This window comes from Pongo abelii, chromosome 17, assembly GCF_028885655.2.
Source record: "Pongo abelii isolate AG06213 chromosome 17, NHGRI_mPonAbe1-v2.0_pri, whole genome shotgun sequence".
NCBI classification, from domain to species: domain Eukaryota; kingdom Metazoa; phylum Chordata; class Mammalia; order Primates; family Hominidae; genus Pongo; species Pongo abelii.
Window position 1 is genome coordinate 72,444,288 of NC_072002.2, and position 23,312 is coordinate 72,467,599.

Below are 23,312 nucleotides of genomic sequence, written 5' to 3' on the forward strand. Positions count from 1 at the left end.
GAGTTTTTACGGGTGTTCATTTATTGACTGCTGGGAATACGGCCTATTGAGAATACATGACATGCATTTGGTGGAGAAATCAACTAAATCTGAAATGAAGCCATTTAGTAAGCCTGCTGTGAGTTAATAAGGTAGCACAGATTAGATCTAAGGACATGGTGGGGGCAACTCAAACAGCCACTCACAATTGTTACTAAGATTCCAGCTACAATTTCTTTTGGAACTTATTTATTCTTAGTTACTTAGGAATTACCAGGAAAGAGGGAACATCAGTCTGCCTCTACCTTAAACTAATGCTAAGAGGGATATTGTGAATCACTAAAAAACTCTCCCCAAAATTATGCTCTTACTTCAAATCCTTTAAGGCAATTCTATTTTTACAAATCCTTCCATATCAATTTCTATGCCTCAGGATTATAAGCAGCTAAGCAGAGTTAGAAAAGATTAATAACTGGTACAAAAGACTATTCATTTGATTCTAGTGTCTACTGCTGAATTATACTGTGTTCTAATATGAGCAGATTTTTATACGATATTGCCAATTTCTTCCCCCCAGATTTTTGTTTTAACTCATTGATGCAATAAAATAAATCAAAGAATTCCAGGTATACTTAAAAGGACAGAAAGATAAGTTACTGGAGTATCTTACACCATAATCTAAAATTGTTGAATTATATATACATATAACTTGAATAAAACGAATAACTTGAATAAAGTGAGTAAAATGCTGAAATGTATCCCTAACTACAGTTTCATGCCAGGTGTCTTCCCCGAACTTCGTAATGGATATTTTTTCTTAAGATGACAATCTTAATATCACTCGATGTTCAGGTGATTTGACATAGTTTTTATGGTAGTAGAAAGAACCAGAAAGAGAAAACCCCAATGAAACAAAAAAAGGAAGATTCTGGCTTTTTGTTTTCTTTTTTAAAGAGCCTGTTCCTTTCATAATCTTTCCTCCACGCTTCTGGAGAAAATGGTTATGGCGTGCAGCGCTGGACAAATCGAGGGTATAAGCACACGTCTCGGATGTGATACCTATTCAGAATCCACGTTAAGAATCGTTCCAAGCCCAAGCCATATCCTCCATGGGGACATGTACCGTATTTTCTCTGTTTAAAAAAAAAAAGAAAGAGGAGTAAATACTTAGTTAAAACTTTCATCTAAGGTAGTTAAAATTTTCCACTGTGAAAGGAGTTAGCTCACTGTGGTTAAGAATTCAACTATGGCCAGATTCAGTGGCTCGTGCCTGTAATCCCAGCACTTAATCTCTATGCCTTCATGAACCATGTGTAAAGAAATAATTTGGTATGAAAAATCAACCAGGGAATAAGTACCACCCTGGAAAGAAGAGATTTTTAAAAACTTTTAAAATAAGTCAGTGTCTCTTTTATAAGAGGAAAATGAAGAAGGGTACTAGATAATGGTAGGATCAATTTTTTAAAACTCAGTTGCAATCAACAAGCCAGCCATTAAACAGGTTTTCAAATGAAATTAACATATAACTTGGCAAAGACAAAGCTGGCAATATTCGCACACCACATTATTATAACCTGCAAACTGAATACAGCTCATTCAAATATCAAAGTACTACCCTAAATTCTCCCCTTTTAAAAATTTCAATATATACAGAACGATTACAGTGAAAAAAATATTCAGTGCTTAAAAAAATGGTTTTACCTGATCCGTATACCAGTAATAGGGAGTGGGGTCAATCCCTTCCCTTTTATAACCTGCCAGTATTTCTTCACTATCGCAGATACGCATTGAGCCTCCCACAATCTCACCAACATTGGGCATCAACACGTCGACCTTTAAATATAAGTGAAAAAAGATACACAATTACTATCAAGTGATCAGACACAGCACTGCCCTAGAGTTTAAATGAAAATTACAATTAAGCTCCAAGGGCTAAAGGAGCCACTGTGATCATGTAATATTCAAATATTTACATTTCTCTAAGTTAACAAAGCATGTCAACTTCAATCAGGGGAGGGGAAAAACCCAACGTCTTTAAATATTGTCATTCTAGATAGAGAATGAAATATTTGCCATGAGCTGTACCTGATTCCAGATGACAGTCCCCACCCCCTTAAAAAGCAAAATTATTAATACTCTTTGAAACAGAAACTGACAGATTCAGTAAGACGGGAATCCTCAGGACATCGCTGCATGTAGAAGGACTTGATCTCCACAGGAAATCGACACAGCAAGATTGGTTCATTAATGGTGTCTGTCATCAGTCTCTCAGGAGCTTCTGGGATATCCTGAGGTTAAACAAGACTTCATTAACATTTACAACTTGGATCGCAACAAGACAGAAGCAACTCCTTCACCCTGTACCAGTCCTTCCTCCTATCAATTCAACAGAGTAGAGGATACACACCTACCCTTGACCCATACACATTTGTGTAAAGAATAATTTCTCTCAAAAAGAAATAAACATATTCTTAAAACTCAGTTATTTAATGAAGTGTAAAAGATCTGTCTCCCTTTATAGCATATCTCAAGCACCATGCTGCTTGAAGGAAAATCAAAAAAAACAAAAACAAAAGCCAGCCCCAAGCTGTGACTAGACACAGCTCAGTATTTTTCTCAGTGGACTGTTTTGTCTAGCTCTGAAGCAAATGAGGTCCACTTAGTCCCATAAGGCATATGGTAATCATGAATGCTCCAGAACATCATTGATCTACACACAGAGTATATTACTAATGACACTAATCTTTAAACTCTCCTGTTATCTGCCCTTCTTTCCTGTTGTAATCAATCAGTTATGCCTTCGATGACAGAAAGACACAATCATAAGACAAATAACCAATATCAAACTGGTAAGTGTAAGCACACCTGGAATAGTTAGCCAAACAATGTTAGATGATGACTTAAACTCATCAGTTTCTCTCTCAAAACATCCTTCTGTACCACACATAAATTAAAGTTAACACATAAGTTAAAACTGAAAACTCTTGTCCTAGTAAAAACGGATTGAGAGAACTGGAGAAGACTCATAGATTTGTTTAATGAAGAAGTGAAATGGAGGTAGCAATCACCCAGCACACCTGTTTTCAAGCTCCAGGCCCTGGAGCCCTTGCGTTCTCAGAGACGCCGACAGGCAACGGGAGATGAGCGCGAGAGCTCTAGTCTCTCAGCTTGCATCTGCCTTACATAGCGGGGTTCTGCATAAGATTTAGTTAGGGTAAAACAGGTCTTATTTCATACCCCCCAAAGCCTGAGGGCCATGAATCTACTCTAGTGTCCTCATGTGTGTGGAACAATAGCAATGTATAGTAAATGCTGACAGGCTCCCCCTGCCATTGTCCTGGCTAGGCATTTAGCTCCTGTAGTCCCCACAATCTTGCAAAACAGATGTTACTTCCAAGGTAGAGATAAGGAACCTGAGAGGGGGTCACTGGTCGTCAGTTACACAGCACAAAAGAAAAGAGGTGGGAGCTAAGCCCACCTGGGGGGGCCTTCTGACTCCACAGCTTGTGTTCTTTCATATCAACCATACTATTTTACTAAGTATTAGGTACACTAAAAGTATTCAAGTTCTCAATACAAAATTTTGTCATTATACATCATAAACTGAATTCACAGGCTGGGCACAGTGTGGCTCACGCCTATAATCTCAACACTCGGGAGGCCGAGGTGAGAGGACTGCTTGAGGCAAGAAGTTCGAGACCAGCCCAGTCAACATAGCAATACCTCCATCTCTTTAAAAAAAAAAAAAAAAAAAGAAAAAAAAACTGAATTCACAAAAACAATGAGTGCTTTACATAGACCTAGTATATTGTTTCTCCTACTAATTCCTTCTAAAACCCAAAACTAGTTAGCAGCAGCTACACACATTTCAACTGTAAAACAATTAAATGTGCAAATAGTATGTAAGTAATGGTTAAATGCATAGGAAAGAGGGCCTAGCATAGTGTTGGAAACTTGAGCCAGACGCAGTGGCTCACGCCTGTAATCCCAACACTTTGGGAGGCCGGGGTGGGAGGATTGCTTGAGCCAAGGAGTTTGAGACCAGCCTGGGCAACATAGGGAGACGCCATCTCTACAAATAATAAAAAATTAGCTGGGCATGGTGGCTGACACCTGTAATCCCAGCACTTTTGGAGGCTGATGTAGGAGGATCACTTGAATTCTGGAGTTCAAGGTTGTAGCCAACTATGATCGTACCAATGCATTCCAGCCTGGATGACAGATGGAGACGCTGTCCCAAAGAAAGAAAATTTGCAACCCGAGTGCATGCTGGGAGAGTGGTTCTCAGGCAAAACCGAAATGCTAAGTTTATCTGGGGCACCAGGCTACCTTCTCCAACACATTCTCTCTTGGTTTTGCATTTTTAACCAATGGCTATCTTCTTTCTCACCTTCCACATTAAGGAGTTTTAAATCACTGTTTTGGGGGAGGGGATGAACCTCTTTTTAAAAGCACAAGATACATTTCCAGAAAAAAAAATATATCTATATCTATATAACAACATTTTGCATGTGATTTCAAAGGCTTCACAACCTTCTAAAGCACTCCTGCCAGCCTAGAGAATGATAAAGAGAGCTTATAAGCTGTGGCCAAGGAAGAGCAATGAAGGAAGAGGGAAGAGGCAAAGCATGAGACGTGAAGGCAGCTTAGAAACTCACACTTGGCCAGGAGTGGTGGCTCACATCTATAATCCCAGCGCTTTGGGAGGCTGAGGTGGGCAGATCACGAGGTCAAGAGATCGAGACCATCCTGGCCAACATGGTGAAACCCTGTCTCTACTAAAAATTAAAAAATGAGCTGGGCATGGTGGTATGCGCCTGTAGTCCCAGCTACTCGGGAGGCTGAGGCAGGAAAATCGCTTGAATCCAGGAGGCAGAGGTTGTGGTGAGCCAAGATCCGAGATCATGCCACTGCACTCCCTGGGCGACAGAGCGAGACTCCGTCTCAAAAAAAAAAAGAAAAGAAAAGAGAAGAAACTCACTCACACTTACTGGATGCTACAGAACAGGCACTGTCCTAAGGCTGACTCTGTTAACTCAGTGAATCTGCAGGCAACCCCATGAAGCAGGTTCTGCTGTTACCATTTATTTGAGGACAGGCAGATGCCACCCACATTACTAGTTCATTAACCAGAAGAAGAGAATTGGAGCCCAATCCCACCTTGGAAACAATGAGAGAAAGGAATACATACTTCTCCAAATTCGTAGAAAGTTCCATCTTCTTTCTTTACATCATGTTCTTTTAGCCAAACAATAGCATCTGAATAGTTCATCCGTTTGAAAGGCCGTTTAGGGGGTTGAAAGTTCTATAGAAGAAAGGAAAAATATCATGTGTACATATATAAATATAAACATTAACACTAAAATTTCCATTAAAAAACTATTATTATAAAATATTATTATTATAAAATATTACTTCAGTCAGGCGTGGTGGCTCATGCCTGTAACACCAGCATTTTGGGAGGCTGAGGTGGGCAGATCACCTGAGGTCAGGAGTTTGGGATCAGCCTGGCCAACATGGTAAAACCTCATCTCTACTAAAAATACAAAAATTAGCTGGGGGTGGTGGTGGGCTCCTGTAATCCCAGCTACTCAGGAGGCTGAGGCAGGAGAATCGCTTGAACCTGGGAGGCAGAGGTTGCAGTGAGCAGAGATCACGCCACTGTACTTCAGCCTGGGCAACAGAGCAAGACTCCGTCTCAAAAAAAATATATATATATATATACATATATATATATAAAAAAAACTTCAGACTAGAAAACTATGTAGACATTCCTAAAATGGAAAACATGAGCCTCTTCCTACATAACTGAAAACATTATAAAATTATCGACAGTGACTAACATCAAATTCTAGTCTTCAAAATAATTAGTCACTTATTTCAGCTCACCAAGCCACCAAATCTACAGAAACTGAGGGTGAAGACTTCATTGTCTTCCAAAAAAGGACTGTGACTTTCTCTTCCCATAAACACTGCACCTACCGGGTTGAGCTCATGCACTACGCTCCCTGCAGGTGACTTCAATACTCGATCTACCACATCACAAACCAAGTCCTCCAACCGGTTCAGGAGGTCGTCAAAGGTCAGGAAAGGACACTCGGCTTCCACGTGTGTGTACCTGAAGAACGAGACAATAGCTCAGCACTGCTTTTCTCCTGCACTGTTTTATCCAGCAAGGCTTTTAACATTGGAAAGCTGTCCATAAAATGCCAACAATGCTACCAATTCCCAACTTTGCAAATTAGCTGTGGACTTCCCTCTTCTCCATTGAGTAGCAATTTCTTGTTTGCTCCTTTATATATAAAAGATCAAGTCAAAGTGAAAAAAGAGAACTTAGCTATGATCTAAGGTGGCAAAACTTTGTTATATGTTCTTCCATTAACCACTTAATATATCAGTTTTCTGTTTTTTTAAACATAGACATAATTTACCTACACTAAGATTTCTTCTCTAAAGATATTACCTAGAAAGAAATAAAACAAAAAGACAACTTCATACTCAGCCAGGTGCCTTCGTGTTCTGGACTGCTCTGCCCGGTATGACTGAGCAATACAAAAAACATCTCCCAGGGCTGGGAGGCAGGTCTCCAAGTACAACTGAGAGGACTGAGTCAAAAATGCCTCTTCCCCAAAATAGTCAAGCTTGAAGAGTGTGGCACCACCTTCTACTTGTGTTTGCACTAATGTTGGAGGAGTAACCTGTTCAAATGCAAAGAAGGAATAAATCAATGTTTATCGCGAGCACCACTATTCAAGTTTCAAAATGGCAAAAAATGTTACTGTTTGCAAAAGCTGACGAACGCATACTTACTTCATAGTACCCCCTATCAAAGAAGTGATCTCTAAAGCACCTGGTGACCATGGATCGTGCTTTTAGGATTTTGGACATATTTTCTCCTCGGATCATCATGTGTCTGTTGTTGAGCTGGACGTCAACGTCAGACTCCTCATTGATCAGGTTGTCAGCTCCTCCAGCAGGGGCCAACCCAATTAGTTCCCAGAAGTCACAACTCAGCTCATGGCCACCTGGAGCCTGCATTTTTTAAAAGTGGGGTCCAGAGAAAGAGGGAAAAGGAAATAAAAAATTAACAGTATTGAGGATTTTAATTTATGTCAGTTTTGGTAAGCTGAGATTTTTAAGAACCTCCTAATTCTCAGCCTTAGTTTAGTTTTATATTGATATTTTTATCAATATTCTTTCTGGATAAATACACACTCACATACACACAAATATCTTTTTTTTTTTTTTTTTTTTTTTTTTGAGACGGAGTCTCACTCTGTCGCCCAGGCTGGAGTGCAGTGACGCAATCTTGGCTCACAGCAACCTCCGCCTCCTGGGTTCAAGCGATTCTCCTACCTCAGCCTCCCGAGCAGCCTGGGATTACAGGAGCCCACCACCACGTCTGGCTAATTTTTGTATATTTAGTAGAGACAGGGTTTCATCATGTTGGCAAAGCTGGTCTTGATCTCCTGGCCTCATGATCCGTCCACCTCGGCCTCCCAAAGTGCTGGGATTACAGGCATGAGCCACCGTGCCCAGCCTGTGCATTTCTATTTTTAAAAGATACTTGGGTCTGGGCGCAGTGGCTCACACCTGTAATCCCAGCACTTCGGGAGGCCGAGACGGGGTGGATCACGAGGTCAGGAGATTGAGACCATCCTGGCCAACAAGGTGAAACCCCATCTCTACTAAAAATACAAAAAATTAGCCAGGCATGGTGGCACACGCCTATAGTCCCAGCTACTCAGGAGGCTGAGGCAGGAGAATTGCTTGAACCCAGGAGGTGGAGGTTGTAGTGAGCCAAGATTGCACCACTGCACTCCAGCCTGGGTGACAGAGTGAAACTCCATCTCAAAAAAAAAAAAAAAAAAAAAAGAAATGCACAAACTACAAAATAAACTGTAATCCCACAACCTGGAGTCCCTACTAACTACTGTTAACATGTTGGTATATTTTTTTAGCTTCTACTCACCTACTTTAATTAATTAATTAATTTATTTATTTTTTGAGACAGTGTCTTGCTGTCGCTCAGGCTGGAGTGCAGTGGCACAATCTCAGCTCACTGCAACCTCTCCCTCCCGGGTTCAAGCAATTCTCGTGCCTCAGCCTCCCGAGTAGCTGAGGTTTATAGGCGTGCGCCACCACACCCGGCTAATTTTTTGTATTTTTAGTTGAGACAGGGTTTCACCAAGTTGCTCAGGCTGGTCTCAAACCCCTGAACTCAGGCAATTTGCCTGCCTCAGCCTCCCAAAGTGCTAGGATTACAGGCATGGGCCACTGCGCCCGGCCTTACTCACCTACTTTAAATTAACGTATTGGCACCCATTAACTTCTTAAATGCAAAGGTTTTATTAAAAGCTGTTTATCTTTGAAACACACATATAGTAAAAATTCAAATTCTCCCTAATAATTTCATTAGAAAGCAATTCATTTTAAAAGCCACATATATGGAACATATAATTATCTTGGTGCCATAAAAATCATTTTACTTGGCCGGGCGCGGTGGCTCATGCCTGTAATCCCAGCACTTTGGGAGGCTGAGGTGGGTGGATATCCTGAGGTTGGGAGTTCAAGACCAGCCTGACCAACATGGAAAAATCCCGTCTGTACTCAAAATACAAAATTAGCTGGGCATGGCAGCACATGCCTGTAATCCTAGCTACCTGGGAGGCTGAGGCAGGAGAATCACTTGAACCCGGGAGGCGGAGGTTGCGGTGAGTGGAGATAGCACCATTGCACTCCAGCCTGGGCAACAAGAGCGAAACACCGTCTCAAAAAAAAAAAAAAAAAAAAAAAAAAAAGAAAAACAGGCTCAAATTCTAATAAGAAATTCTCTGAACATTTTTAGGTGGGCTGTTAAGTTTTTATTTCCACCTGGCTGAAAAGTAATTCATATATCTACAGCACAGTGGCTATATTATAGCCCATGAGGATGATTCAGGAATTCCGTAAGACTGGAAATCACTGTATTCTTTTTATCACCTGAGTTGTACAATGTACATATTTCACTGGAAAAGGCATACTGAATTTGACATGTATTTCACATTTATTGTATTTATATGCTGTGATGGTTAATATTAAGTGTCAACTTGATTGGAATGAAGGATACAAAGTATTTTCTGGGTGTATCTGGGTGCTGCCAGAGAAGATTAACATTTAAGTCAGTGGTCTGGGAGAGGTAGACCCACCCTCAATGTGGGTGGGCACCACCCAATCAGCTACCAGTCTGGCTAGAAAAAGCAGGAGGAAGAAGGTGGAAGAGCAGACTTGCTAGGTCTTCCAGCCTTCATCTTTCTCCAGTGCTGGATGCTTCCTGTCATCAAACATCAGACTCCAAGTTCTTCAGCTTTTGGATTCTTGGACTTACACCAGTTCTTTGCTAGGGGCTCTTGGGCCTTCAGCCACAGACTGAAGGCTGCCCTGTCGGCTTCCCTACTTTTGAGGCTTTTGAACTTGGACTCAGCCACTACTGGCTTCCTTGCTCCACAGCTTGCAGATGGCCTATGGTGGGACTTCATCTTGTGATCTTGTGAGCCAATCCTCCTTAAAAACTCCCTTTCATATGTACATCTATCCTACTAGTTCTGTCCCTCTGAAGAACCCTAATACATATGCCAAATGTACACACAAAGACACTGGAAAACAAACTAGTAAATAAACTATTCATTCACCCAGTGCGAAACTCAATCCACTCACCTGCTTGCCCTTTGGGGTAAGATTTAGCATTCCATACACTGCAACACTGCTCTCCGTGGACAAGAGTACTCCATTGTAGCACTGACACTATAAAAAGGTCAAAGCTCAAATTTAGTTATTCACATTGATTTAAAAATTCTACCATATAGAAAGTTAAAGGGATTGTTTATAAACAAGTTATCTGATCAAATACTAGTAAAATAAAGAGTGAGATGGCCACTGATTCTTAATACTAAAATATAGATATTTTTGTGGAAGACACAGGTTTATCTATATATAGACACATACATGTAAATATATACATATACATGTAAATACACATTTTACATACATGGATAAATGACACTGACCCACATCACTTAAAAATATCTGGACAGTTTATTTATTTATTTTTAAAAATCTAGACTATTAAAGTAACATACAGGTTAGGCACAGTGGTTTGTGCCTGTAATCCCAACACTTTGGGAGGGTGAGGTGGGAGGCTCACTGGAGCCCAGGAGTTCAAGACCAGCCTGGACAACAAAGGGAGAGATAAATAAAATAAAAATTAGCTGGGTGTGGTGGTTCTTGCCTATAGTCCTAACTACTCGGGAGGCTGAGGTGGGAGAATTGCTTGGGCCTGGGAAGTCGAGGCTGCAATGAGCTATGATGATGCCATTGTACTCTTTTTGAGAAACCCTGTGTCTCAAAACAACAAACAAACAAACAAAACCATACAGAGCCCATCTACACTATAATCACTTCTTACTAAAGTCATTAGGAAAAAACTGATGGGGAACTTTAAAAGGAAGAAGTCAGGCTGCCAACACCTGAACCCACTAGTCATAAAAAAGACAACCGGCCGGGCATGGTGGCTCACACCTGTAATCCCAGCACTTTTGGAGGCCGAGGCGGGTGGATCACCTGAGGTCAGGAGTTCAAGACCAGCCTGGCCAACATGGTAAAAACCTGTCTCTACTAAAAATACAGAAGTTAGCTGGGTGTGGTGGCATGCACCTGTAGTCCCAGTTACTCGGGAGGCTGAGGCAAGAGAATCACTTGAATCTGGGAGGCAGAGGTTGCACTAAGCTAAGATCACACCACTGCACTCCAGCATGGGTGACAGAGCGAGACTCTGTCTCAAATAAAAAAAAGAAAAATACAACCACACCTTACGTGCCTCTTGACATGATGCAACTAAAAGAACACAGCTTTGCCCATGAAGCAGTTGTGCCAAAAAACTGAACCTAATCAGACCTAACCTCCAATTTATAAAAACTACAGACACTAGAACATGCTAAACGACACCACAAGGATGCAAACAACCAAATCCAGACTGTGAGAAGTTCCACAGGACAATCCACCAGGGTTTTCCCAATAAATGTATAGTAAGGGCGGGGGGTGGGGATGCAAAAGAAAAGAGAATGCAAAGGGAGCAGCAGAGTTACAAAGAAAATTTCAAGTCATATCACTAAATGCAGCATGTTAATCTTGTTAGATTCCTCATTCAAATCAATCAACTATAAAAAGGCAGTACAAACTGATAACAAGAATCTGGATATTAGGTCATATTTAGTACTTGTATTAATTTGGTGGAGGGTGTGATAATAGTAGATGACTACACTATCTTTTTTTTTTTTTTTTTTTTTGAGACAAGGTTTCACTCTGTTGCCCAGGCTGGAAGGTGGTGGCATCATCTTGGCTCACTGCAACCTCTGCCTCCCTGGCTCAAGAGATCCTCCCACCTCAGCCTCCTGAGTAGCTGAGACTACAGATATGCACCACCACACCTGGCTAATTTTTGTATTTTTTGTAGAGACAGGATTTCACCATGTTGCCAGGCTGGTCTCAAACTCCTGGGCTCAAGCAGTCTGCCCACTTCAGCCTCCCAAAGTGTTGAGATTACAGGCATGAGCCACCACGCCCAGCCACATTATTTTTCTTAGAGATGCATAAGCATGTGTAATTAAATAAAATGATATGATGTCTGAGGGGCAATATCGTACCAGGAGTAGCCATATATAGGTAGTTACAGAAGCTGGGTGATGGGCATTTGAGGATTTTTTATATGGTTCTATTTTGTAATGTGCTGGAAATTTTCCACAAAAGTTTTCTCCCCCTAGCCTTATTAAGGTATAATAAACAGATAAAAACTGCATGTTTATGGTATACAATGTGATGTTTTGATTCACTGACATTCATTGTCGACATAAAAGTTTTAAATGAATGTATACAAAACAATAAAGGAATCTACTGAAAACATCTAATTTTCAAGCATAAATAAGAGAAAATATTTACCAACTCATCTGCCAAGACACACTGAAGATAACCTGTACCATCTCGCAACACCAGAAACATTAAATTCTTTCCTAAAAAATGAGAAATTAATAATTTAGGCAGACTGTTCTCAAGGCATTAAATTTTATATATATATATAATTTTAAAGATAGGGTCTCACTTTGTCACCCAGGCTAGAGTGCAGTGGCACATCACAGCTCACTGCAGCCTCTACCTCCTGGGCTCAAGCAAACCTCTCACCTTACCCTCCCAGACAGCTGGGACTACAGGCACATGCCACTACACCTGGCTAATTATTTTGTAGTGACAGGGGTCTCACTGTGTTGCCCAGACTGGTCTCAAGCTCCTGGGCTCAAGCAATCCTCCTACCTCAGCCTCCCAAAGTGCTGAGATTACAGGTGTGAGCCACAGCACTCAGCCATGACTTAATCTTATCTAAAGGCAACTCCAAGGTTAAACACTGAAGTTCAGACCTCCCACATGGCTCCCTGCCCCTGAGGTACCCATTGGTAATACCACTACTCAGTATTTGTAAAATATTTTATTTTCAATGTATTGGACTTTCAAATCCTACATGATCCCCAAGATCCACACAACCAGGGGAAAGCAAGACAGAAGGCAACATGAGTTAGGGGATTATGCCTTATCTACCCTTGAGTCCCCTGCAATGCCTGGGGTAGTACTGTGCACTCAGTGGGTGATGCATAAATGTTCTTGAACAAAATCACTTTTTCTTATTTATGTCCTAAAGGTCCAATTACTGAAATCTACTTAAAACATTTCATTTGTATTTTTGTCTCATCCACCTCCACTTTTTTTTCAGATGGAGTTTCGCTTTTGTCGCCCAGGCTAGAGTGCAATGGCATGATCTCGGCTCATTGCAACCTCTGCCTCCCAGGTTCAAGTGCTTCTTCTGCCTCAGCCTCTAGAGTAGCTGGGATTACAGGTGCCCACAACCACACCCGGCTAATTTTTGTATTTTTAGTAGAGACGAGGTTTCACCATGTTGGCCAGGCTGGTCTTGAACTCCTGACCTCAGGCAATCCACCCGCCTTGGCCTCCCAAAGTACTGGGATTATAGGCGTGACCCACCGCACCTGGCCTATCCCACTTTTCAATGAAAGATTTGCTAGTCCCTTATAATAAATAGTAAAAGTGACATGTTTATATATTATAAAATATATAATAAAAAGGGAAAGAGAAAACAAAATGTCAGAACCAAGGGAGAATGCAAATATACTGTTTATAAGAGTCAAAACTATGGCCAAGTTTCAGACTCAGATGTAAACTTCCTATAGTAACATCCCTTGGTTTTCACTAAACAATTAAAACTCAACTTGACAAATATTTACTGGATGCATCTTCATCACTATAATTGCTAACCATTAAAATAGCATTTAAAAATTTTTATACTTTCAATAGTCATTTTAAACAAGAACAAATTTAAGATATAAATCACTCTATCCTTTAAAGCCAGGTGAGGTGCTATGTGCCTGTAATCCCAGCTGTTCAGGAGACTGAGGCAGGAGGATGGCTGGGGGGAGTTCAAGTCTAGCCAGCATACCAAAAAAAAAAAAAAAGACGGCCGGGCGCAGCGGCTCATACCTGTAATCCCAGCACTTTGGGAGGCCAAGACGGTGGATCACCTGAGGCCAGGAGTTCCAGACCAGATGGGCCAACATGGTGAAACACTGTCTCTACTAAAATTACAAAAATCAGCCAGGTGTGGTGGCAGGTACCTGTAATCCCAGCTACTCAGGAGGCTAAGGCAGGAGAATTGCTTAAACCTGAGACGCGGAGGTTGCAGTGAGCCAAGATAGCACCACTGTACTCCAGCCTGGGCAACAAAGTGAGACTCTGTCTTAAAAAAAGGGGGGGAGAAAAAACTCCTGCAAATCTTTGTATGTTTTTCTTCATCTAAGAGCAGGGATATTTAAAAATTAAAAAGAAGGAAAAGCTTTTGCCATTTACCTTGCCTGCGCAGCCTGTGGACCCAGCCAAACACCTTTACTCTTTGGCCTCTATATCCTTCTAATGCACTAATCTTCACCTGTCAAATTTAAATAAACAACATTTGTTCAATAATGTCATTTATACACACCAACTTTTTCACTAATATTAGGCAGATGGTAGTAAAGTGTTAAAAATCACAAATGGTGCAAAACTGGAGACAGCCCCTCTACTGCAGCTCAGAACCAAACACATTTCGCTGTATTGGCGTGGTTTAAAACAAAACAAAAAAAACAATCCAAGTCTTCTTTCTTAGTGTAAAACTGATAATGAGAAACACCCAGAAGAATTGCAGATATTGCTAGATAAAATTAATTAATAAATGAATTCCTTTGTCATAAGTGGAGCACTTGCTTCCCACAATGGCAACAATCCCAGTCCACATGGAGCCTTTTCCGTGACCCCACAGTTGCTTCAATACCTTCCAAAACATGGTATCTAAAAAGCCTAGCTTTTGTTTGGGGGATGAAGGAGAGAGGAGATGAGTAGAGGAAGGGGCTGGAGAATGTGGCCAAAAAACTCCAGCTCCATCACTAAGAAAATAATACAAAAATTCATCAGCAATGAGAACTACTGGAAATCTGGCTGCGTGTGGTGGCTCAAGCCTGTAATCCCAGCACTTTGGGAGGCCGAGGTGGGCAGATCACCTGAGGTCAGGAGTTTGAGACCAGTCTGGCCAACATGGTGAAACCCCATCTCTACTAAAAATACAAAAATTAGCCAGGCATGGTGGCAGGCACCTGTAATCCCAGCTACTTGGGAGTCTGAGACAGGAGGATCACTTGAACCTGGGAGGTGGAGGTTGCAGTGAGCCGAGATCTCCCCACTGCACTCCACCCTGGGTGACAAGAGTGAAACTCTGTCTCATAAATAAATAAATAATAAAATAAAATAAAATAAGAACTACTGGAAATCAAACCATTTTCATTCACAGTTCAGCAATCTATTTGGGTTCCAGAAAGAACAGAAGAAGAGTGAACCTAATTTCACAATTCACAAACTTTTACTCTATTTAAATAAAACATGAAAATCATAGATTTCAACCTCTTCATTTTATAAGCAAACTGACAATAGAGAGGGTTAAATCACTTGACCAACATCATGAAGCGCAGCCAGGCCTGGGTCCCCCATCTGCTGGCATTCAGTTGGGACAGAATTCATTCAACATGCATTTACTCAACTGTGTAATAAAATGAACCCCTAAGGAAGTAGCCTCATAACTCTAAAACATTATTTCTCTATGTCCCTTCTGAAAGGAAAGTAGGCCAGGCATGGTGGCTCACGCCTGTATTCCCAGCACTTTGGGAGGCTGAGGTGGGAGGATCCCTTGAGCCAAGGAGTTTGAAACCAGCCTGGGCAATATGGGAGACTGTTTCTACAAAAATTAAAAATAAATAAAAGTTAGCCAGGTGTGGTGGTGCATGCCTGTGGTCCCCCCTACTTGGGAGCATCGCTTGAGCCCAGGAGGCAGAGGCTACAGTGAGCAGAAACTGCACCACTGCACTCCAGCCTGAGCAGCAGAGCGAGACCCTGCCTCAAAATAAATTAAAATTTAAAATTAAGAAACAAAAAATAAAAGGAAAGTAGGCCAGGTGCAGTGGCTCACGCCTGTAATCCCAGCACTTTGGGAGGCCGAGGTGAAACCCCGTCTCTACTAAAAATACAAAAAATTAGCCGGGCGTGGTGGCGGGCGCCTGTAGTCCCAGCTACTCAGGAGGCTGAGGCAGGAGAATGGTGTGAACCCGGGAGGCGGAGCTTGCAGTGAGCCGAGATTGAACCACTGCACTCCGGCCTGGGCGACAGAGCAAGACTCTGTCTCAAAAATAAATAAATAAAAGGAAAGTAAAAACAAAATGTAAAGGAACAAACCATGTGACATGCCCCTCATACACAGAAATAATGATGTGATGTAGCCAAGTCCACAGTATTTGAAAAGATAAACAAACTTACACATTTTGGCTCTGGGAGACTTGGATCGTTTTTAATGGTAATCTTCTTTGCGTCTTCCAGGTTCTTTTCTCTTCGTAAACTATCTTCTGCCTAATTTTAATGATGAAGCAGTTTGTTAACATGGTTTCCAGAGTTCTAACTTTAACAACGTTCACAGTGACAAGGTCAGGACTCACCTCTTTCTTTTCCCGGGATTCACTCTTCATTTGTTCCCTATGCCACATCTTTTTAATGTTCTTCAACTGTGATTTAGAAATAACATTCCACCTCTCATTTTCTTTTTGTGAATCTACATAAATGGTAGGAAATGGTTCTTTTCCTACTGTCATCAAAGCCTTGGGTAGGGAGGAGAAAAAAGACAGTTCTTGAACATTATACAATACTTAAAATCAAAATAACATCTCAACTATAAGGCAACTGGAACAATCTAAGCATAAAGACCCCAACAGCCAAAAGCTGATGTCGGCGCAGTGACTGGTTGAACATTTAAGAAGCACACTGGTTGGCTGGGCGCGGTGGCTCACGGCTGTAATCCCAGCACTTCGGGAAGCCGAGGCGGGCAAAGTCAGGAGATCGAGACCATCCTGGCTAACACGGTGAAACCCTATCTCTACTAAAAATACAAAAAAATTAGCCGGGCGTGGTGGCGGGCGCCTGTAGTCCCAGCTACTCGGGAGGCTGAGGCAGGAGAATGGCGTGAACCCAGGAGGCGGAGCTTGCAGTGAGCCAAGATCGTGCCACTGCACTCCAGCCTGGGCAACAGAGCGAGACTCCGTCTCAAGAGAAAAAAAAAAAAAAAGCAGCACACTGGTTAAAGCTGAAGCTCTGAGGTCCTCTCACAAACAATTGCAGCAAGTTCGGGTATACACTATACAGTTCCCCAGGAAAAGCAGACTACAAGCAACAGATCTTAAGTGGCTGTAGCAACCAGCACAGGTACAAGGACAACAGAAGAGACACCTGACAGGAAAAGTCAACTGCAGGTGACATCTAAAAGGTTAGTTCTCTGTGAGAAATCAGAGAAGTGTCAGACATTTTTGAAACTTTCAACAAAACAATGGTTAAGAACACAAAAAGCAGCCGGGCGCAGTGGCTCATGCCTGTAATCCCAGCATTTTGGGAGGCCGAGGCGGCGGGAGGATCACCAGGTCAGGAGATCGAGACCATCCTGGCTAACACGGTGAAACCCTGTCTCTACTAAAAATACAAAAAATTAGCTGGGCATGGTGGCAGGCGCCTGTAGAGCTTGCAGTGAGCTGAGATGGCGCCACTGCACTCCAGCCTGGGCAACAGAGTGAGACTCCGTCTCAAAAAAAAAAAAAAAACACAAAAAGCCAAACTCATTTAATCTGAAAAATTCCCCCATGTAGAATACCTCCTTTCCCCAATGGGACATATCAGGCATTGCTGTGTTATATATCATTTGATAAAAGTTTATTGTTTGTGGTTTTTAAAAAATAGTTGAAAGTACATAAAAGATGAATATTTTAAAGCCTCAAATAATCTTTCAAAATCTCTTCCAAGTTATTAAATCAAACAAGAAATGCAGTGAATTATTCTCTTGTTGCAAGATCTGCAGCCTGCAAAAACGGACTTTTTCTCAGTTCTACAACTGCCACAGAGAAGGAGGGAATCTGGATCTTTTGAAAACATTCTAGGGCTGGGTACAGTGGCTCACGCCTACAATCCTAGCACTTTGGGAGTCCGAGGCAGGCGGATCATGAGGTCAGGAGTTCGAGACCAGCCTGGCCAATATGATGAAACCCTGTCTCTACTAAAAATACAAAAATGGCCAGGTGTGGTGGCGCATGCCTGTGGTCCCAGCTACTCGGCAGGCTGAGGCAGAACAATCTCTTGAATCCAGGAGGCAGAGGTTGCAGTGAGCTGAGATTGCACCACTGCACTCCAGCCTGGGTGACAGTGCGAGACTCCTTCTCAAAAAAAAAAAAAAAAGAAAAAAAAGAAAACATTCAATAGTTCATCCTTTTAACAACTAGACATTGTAAGAATACATGTAGGGACCAGGCGCAGTGGCACATGCCTGTAATCCCAGCACTTTAAGAGGCCGAGGTGAGGGGATCACCTGAGGTCAAGAGTTCGAGACCAGCCTGGCCAACATGGTGAAACACCATCTCTACTAGAAATAAAAAAAAAAAGAAATTAGCCAGGCATGGTGGCAGGTGCCTATAATCCCAGCTACTCAAGAGGCTGAGGCAGGGAGAATTGCTTGAACCCGGAAGGCAGAGGTTGCAGTGAGCCAAGATCACACCACTGCACTCCAGCCTGGGCAACAAGAATGAAACTCTGTCTCAAAAAAAAAAAAAAAAAAAAAAAAAAAAAAGATAGCCATTGATTAAAATGCAAAACCAAGAGAGAAGGTCCCATGAATACATGTAGGTCATTCAGAATTCACTTACTACCTGACAGTCTGTACTGATCCCTCCTTTTGTATCACTGAAATTGAAAGAGCCAAACTATCAGTTCCCAAATCAGAATGCTACACTTTGTTAACAGTGACATTCTGCAAACGTTCATCTAAACAGTGTTGTCAGTTTTCAGGAGCTGCAAAATGAGGCACCCAACAATCCAGAAATGAAAGATTTCCCCTTAAGAGTGGTTAAAAAGTAAAACCCAGCCAGGAGTAGTGGCTCACGCCTGTAGCCCCAGGACTTTGGGAGGCCAAGGCAGCAGGACTGCTTAAGCCCAGGAGTTTAAGACCAGCATAGGCAACACAATGAGATCTCGTAACTACAATTAAGAAACAAATTAACTGTGTGTGGTGACATGTCCCTGTGGTCCGAGCTACTTGGAAGGCTGAGGTGGGAGGATCCCTTAAGCCCAGGAGGTTGAAGCTGCAGTGAGCCATGAACACGCTACTGCACTCCAGCCTAGGCAACAAAGTAAGATCCTGTCTCAGAAAAAAAAAAAAAAAATTAAATTAAATTAAAAACAAGTACCCATGTATGACACACCAAAGTATAACCATATGGTATGACCTAAAAGAGAGGAGAATGCTCCCAGATTAGGAGGACTTGATAGTAACTATAAATGTTATAACACAGTTAACAAAAAAGGGGATGCACAGAAAAAGGAGTGTCAAGGCACTGCTTTTCCTAATACAGTTCAAAGAAGGAACTTTTTTTTGTTGTCGTCCAGGCTGCAGAGCAGTGATGCAATCACGGCTCACTGCAGCCTCAACCTCCTGAGCTCAAGTAATCCCATCTCAGTCTCCCAAGTAGCTGGGGCCAGGAGGCAGAGCTTGCAGTGAGCAGAAACTGCACCACTGCACTCCAGCCTGAGCAACAGAGCGAGACCCTGTCTCAAAACAAATAAAATTTAAAATTAAGAAATAAAAAATAAAAGGAAAGTAGGCCGGGCGCAGTGGCTCACGCCTGTAATCCCAGCACTTTGGGAGGCCGAGGTGGGCGGATCACCAGGTCAGGAGATGGAGACCATCCTGGCTAACATGGTGAAACCCCATCTCTACTAAAAATACAAAAAATTAGCCAGGCGTGGTGGCGGGCGCCTGTAGTCCCAGCTACTCAGGAGGCTGAGGCAGGAGAATGGCGTGAACCTGGGAACACAGGTGCATACCACCATGCCTGGCTAATTTTTTTTATTTTTTTATTTTTTGTAGTTGGCTGAGTGTGATCCCAGCTGAGTGATCCCAGCACTTTGGGAGGGTTAACATCCTGCCTCTATTTATTTTTTAAATTAAATTTATTAAAAAAATTTTAAGAAGTTAAATTTTTTGTAGAGATGAGGGTCTTATCATGTTGCCCAGGCTGTTCTCAAACTCCTGGGCTCAAGCAATCCTCCAGCCTCAGCCTCCCAAAGTGCTGGGATTACAGACGTGAGGCACCAAAGCCCAGACCCAAGGAAGGAACTTTTAACCATCTTCCTTATGTGGCAGTTGTAGCCAATGGATTCTAGCATATGAGTTCAACAGCTAAGTCCATGGTCTATTTTAAGAAGGTTGTCTTAGGCCACACTTTACTCTGATATAATCAACTACCTAACACCCATGTTGTGAGTCCAAGCCCTTTTTTTGTTTTTTCTTTTGAGACAGGGTCTCAGGCTAGAGTGCAGTGGTACAATGATGGCTCACTGCAACCTCCACCTTCCAGGCTAAAGCAATCCTCTCACCTCAGTCTCCGGAGTAGCTGGGATCACAGGCACGCACCACCATGCTGGGCTAATTTTTATGTTTTTTTGTGGAGATAGGATTTCACCAAGTTGCCCAAGCTGGTCTCAAACTCCTGGGCTGAAGCAATCCACCTGCCCCGGCCTCCCAAAGTGTTGAGATTATAGGCGTGAGCCACCACACCTGGCCTGAGTCCAGGCTCTTGACAAACCCCTTTGAGAATGAGCTAAACTCATTCAAGGATTCTAGATCCTGAGAAATAACAGCACTTTATTAAACTGGCATTCTAGCTTCAAGCTCCAGACTCATGAGTCAGCTCTGACAAATTAATCCATTCTTGGTGGTCTTGGAGTAAAATCTCAGGATCACACTCTGGACTGTGGTAAATTCACCAAAAGCTCTCTCAGGAGCCCCCTGGTCATGAGCTCACTGTAACTGAGGAAAGGTAACTTTTATCTTTACAAGAATTGAAAACTCAGCAATCTGACTCATTGGAGAGAAAAATTCCAAGCAGCAATGCCATGTGGTAAGAAAGAAGATACCTTTTTCCAAAATGTTAAAAAGTAAGTTTAGACTTTGATCATCTAACAATCTTAAAGTCACATATCTGTATGCATTCCTTACTTTCCCTTTTCTGAAAATTCTCTTTGGAACCTAGCGTTTGAAATTAAATTCTTGACAAGTCACACGATAATTTACATAAGTCATTAATAAATGCAGTCTCATTTTCCTAATGAGAAGAGACTCTACCTTTAGACCTGTTTTAAATGGTTTCTCCTTGGTTCCATCTCCCGTGGCATCGCTTCCCTCTCGGTCAGAGACGTACAGCTCTGCTGTTTGACAAAATGAGGGTAAGTTATGGTCTGGCCATTAACTATTAGTCACCTTACTACTTTATTCATTCCTTACCTTTGTAAACAGAACAAGCATCGATTAGTAAAAATTATTGAGGTCCATAAGAAATTAATATCCTAGTTATTTCCCCACTCCATTTTAATAACATCCATCTCATAAAAACATTAGTTAATAATCCAGGTTTTCAAAATGAACTCTGATCATTTTAATTTGTGATATTTATTCTATCTACTTGGGCACCCAAAAATAAAACAAGGGCTTTAAAGTTGATCAGACATACGCTGGAATCTTGGATTTTGCAACTTAAAAGGCAGGGTGACTCTGGAGAATTTACTTAACCTTTCTGAGCTTATTTCTTTATGTATAAAATAGGAAAAACAATCCCCATCCTGAAAGGCTGTACTGAGGATGAAATAAAATAACACATACAAATCAGATATCCCAGTGCCAGTTTTTGTAGAGATGGCAAATAAACACCAGCTCCCTCTGGTCTTTAAAGGAAACAGAAGCTCTGAGGTTGGAAAATTTCAGAAGGCCTCACAACTAGTAGGTCTGAACAGTTAACATCATCCAGGTCTCTCTTTCTTTTTTTTTTTCCTACTGCACAGTATGGTCTCCCCGGAAACCTCAATAAAAAAATGAGGCTGGGAGAAAAACAACTGGAATCCTAAAGCCCCTTCCTGACGATCACTTTGAAGAACTGCAGGAGTAGGGGCTACCCTGTGTCTGAACCCGTCCCAGCGCCTGAGTCTCAGCGCAATCGGGAGGTTTAGCAGCGGGGCAGGGGAAGGGCCCGGAGCCACCGCCATCGCAGCCCGGGGGAACGAGGCCCGGAGCCACCGCCATCGCAGCCCGGGGGAAGTCCGGCCTGGCCCTTCAAGTCCCGGGCCCAGCAAGGGCCAGGACCCTCCCTCCCTCCCTGCAATCGGTCCCCAAACATTCGCGGGGCGCCCACTCTGGTAGGCACTAAGGAAAGCGCCGGAACCCGGCTGGAGCAGAGTTCCTGCCCCAGGCAGGGAACACCGCGCCACACACTGAGCCTCACCCACCTAGCACCATGCCTGCAGTGGCCCTGGTCACCTCCAAGGACACAGACTGCAACACCCGCCGTCTTATGACTCCAACGTGCACCGGCGGTTTCCGCGAGTCCGGCGTTGCATCAGAGAGCGTAGATCTGAGGGCGCCCGCGAGAATCGGCCGAGCGCCGCGGTTCCATTGGTTACGAGAGGTGGGCGAGCGGCGCCGGGGCCGCCATCTTTGGTGAGGGCAGAGGCAACTTCCGGATCCAGACACGCCCGCCCCACGCGTTTGTGCAGTTCGGAAGGCGCTGCCTGTCACGGAGTTCCGCGGCCCTGGAGACCCTGGCACAGTGTCACTTTTGCACCCTTCCTTCCCCGCCTACCCAACTTTCCTTTCTGAATCTTCCAATTCTGCCCCAGCTGGAGACGTGCGGGTCCTCTTGCAAACCAGACCAAGGATGTCGCCCCGATCCCCAGATGCTTGAGACTGGTTGAGTTCACGTCACCAGCAAACACCGCTCCAGCTGCGAGACGGGGTGCGCGGCGGTGGAGGGGACGCAGCGGGATGCGTTAACTTCCTTTTTTTTTTTTTTTTTGAGACGGAGTCTCGCTCTGTCACCCAGGCTGGAGTGCAGTGGCGCGATCTCGGCTCAACGCAACCTCTACCTCCCGGGTTCAAGCGATTCTTCTGCCTCAGCCTCCCGAGTAGCTGGGATTACAGGCCCGTGCCACCATGCCCAGCTAATTTTTGTATTTTTAGTAAAGACGGGGTTTCACCATGTTAGGCTGGTCTCGAACTCCTGACCTTGTGATCCGCCCACCTCGGCCTCCCAAAGTGCTGGGATTACAGGCGTGAGCCATCGCGCCCGGCCAGATGAGTTAACTTTCTAACCTCCGTGAGCCAGCGTCCCTCGGTGTTCAGGAGAGGAGCTATGGTATATGTTCATTTAAAATTGTAAGGATTACCGTTAGGAAGGCCATAATAATGTGGTGGAAAGAACGAGGGCTTCGGAATACAAACCTGGGTTCTGCCTTTTACTAACCATGTGTCTTCAGATAAATTACCTAAACTGAATGAGCTTCATTCAGCGAGTTTGGGGACCGATTGCAGGGAGGGAGGGAGGGTCCTGGCCCTTGCTAGGCCCGGTACTTGAAGGGCCAGGCCGGGCTTCCCCGAGTCCGTTGTTCCCCGGGCTGCGATGGCGGTGGCTCCGGGCCCTGCCCCTGCCCCGCTGCGAAGCATCCCAATTGCTCCGAGAGTCAGGCGCTGAGAGGGGTTTATCTGTGTCTTCAGATAAATTACCTAATCTGAATGAGCTTCAGTTTTTCTATTTGTGAAAGATGATATAAATTCACTGCCCGGGCGTGTAAGAGGTGCTAAT

The 23,312-nt window shown here is 43.1% G+C and overlaps 1 protein-coding gene across 2 annotated transcripts; it reads right to left on the reverse strand.

The window, feature by feature from the left end:
* Nucleotides 1-22,501, reverse strand: NARS1 (asparaginyl-tRNA synthetase 1). 2 transcript variants are annotated; one of them, XM_024235970.3, is made up of 14 exons: nucleotides 21,961-22,501; nucleotides 20,807-20,889; nucleotides 16,089-16,247; nucleotides 15,913-16,002; nucleotides 13,924-14,002; nucleotides 11,953-12,023; nucleotides 9,676-9,762; nucleotides 6,790-7,011; nucleotides 6,478-6,677; nucleotides 5,962-6,097; nucleotides 5,171-5,284; nucleotides 2,136-2,267; nucleotides 1,681-1,812; nucleotides 1-1,112 (listed from the first exon to the last, which is right to left on the reverse strand). In XM_024235970.3, exons 1-14 carry the CDS (start codon nucleotides 21,968-21,970, stop codon nucleotides 981-983), a joined length of 1,647 nt encoding a protein of 548 aa, XP_024091738.1. In that variant the 5' UTR covers nucleotides 21,971-22,501; the 3' UTR covers nucleotides 1-980. The 2 variants fall into 2 exon arrangements, with proteins under 2 accessions (XP_024091738.1, XP_024091739.1); XM_024235971.3 differs by having other exon boundaries at nucleotides 20,807-20,886; nucleotides 21,961-22,474.
* Between the last annotated feature and the right edge of the window lie 811 nt (nucleotides 22,502-23,312).

Excerpts from the sequence above, each read along its gene's own strand:
- NARS1 (XM_024235970.3), bottom strand. Across the intron at positions 6,098-6,477 it reads ACACGAAGGCACCTGGCTGA|GTACACACACGTGGAAGCCG; the intron begins GTATGAAGTTGT and ends CTCGTTCTTCAG. Across the intron at positions 5,285-5,961 it reads TAGTGCATGAGCTCAACCCG|AACTTTCAACCCCCTAAACG; the intron begins GTAGGTGCAGTG and ends TTTCTTCTATAG.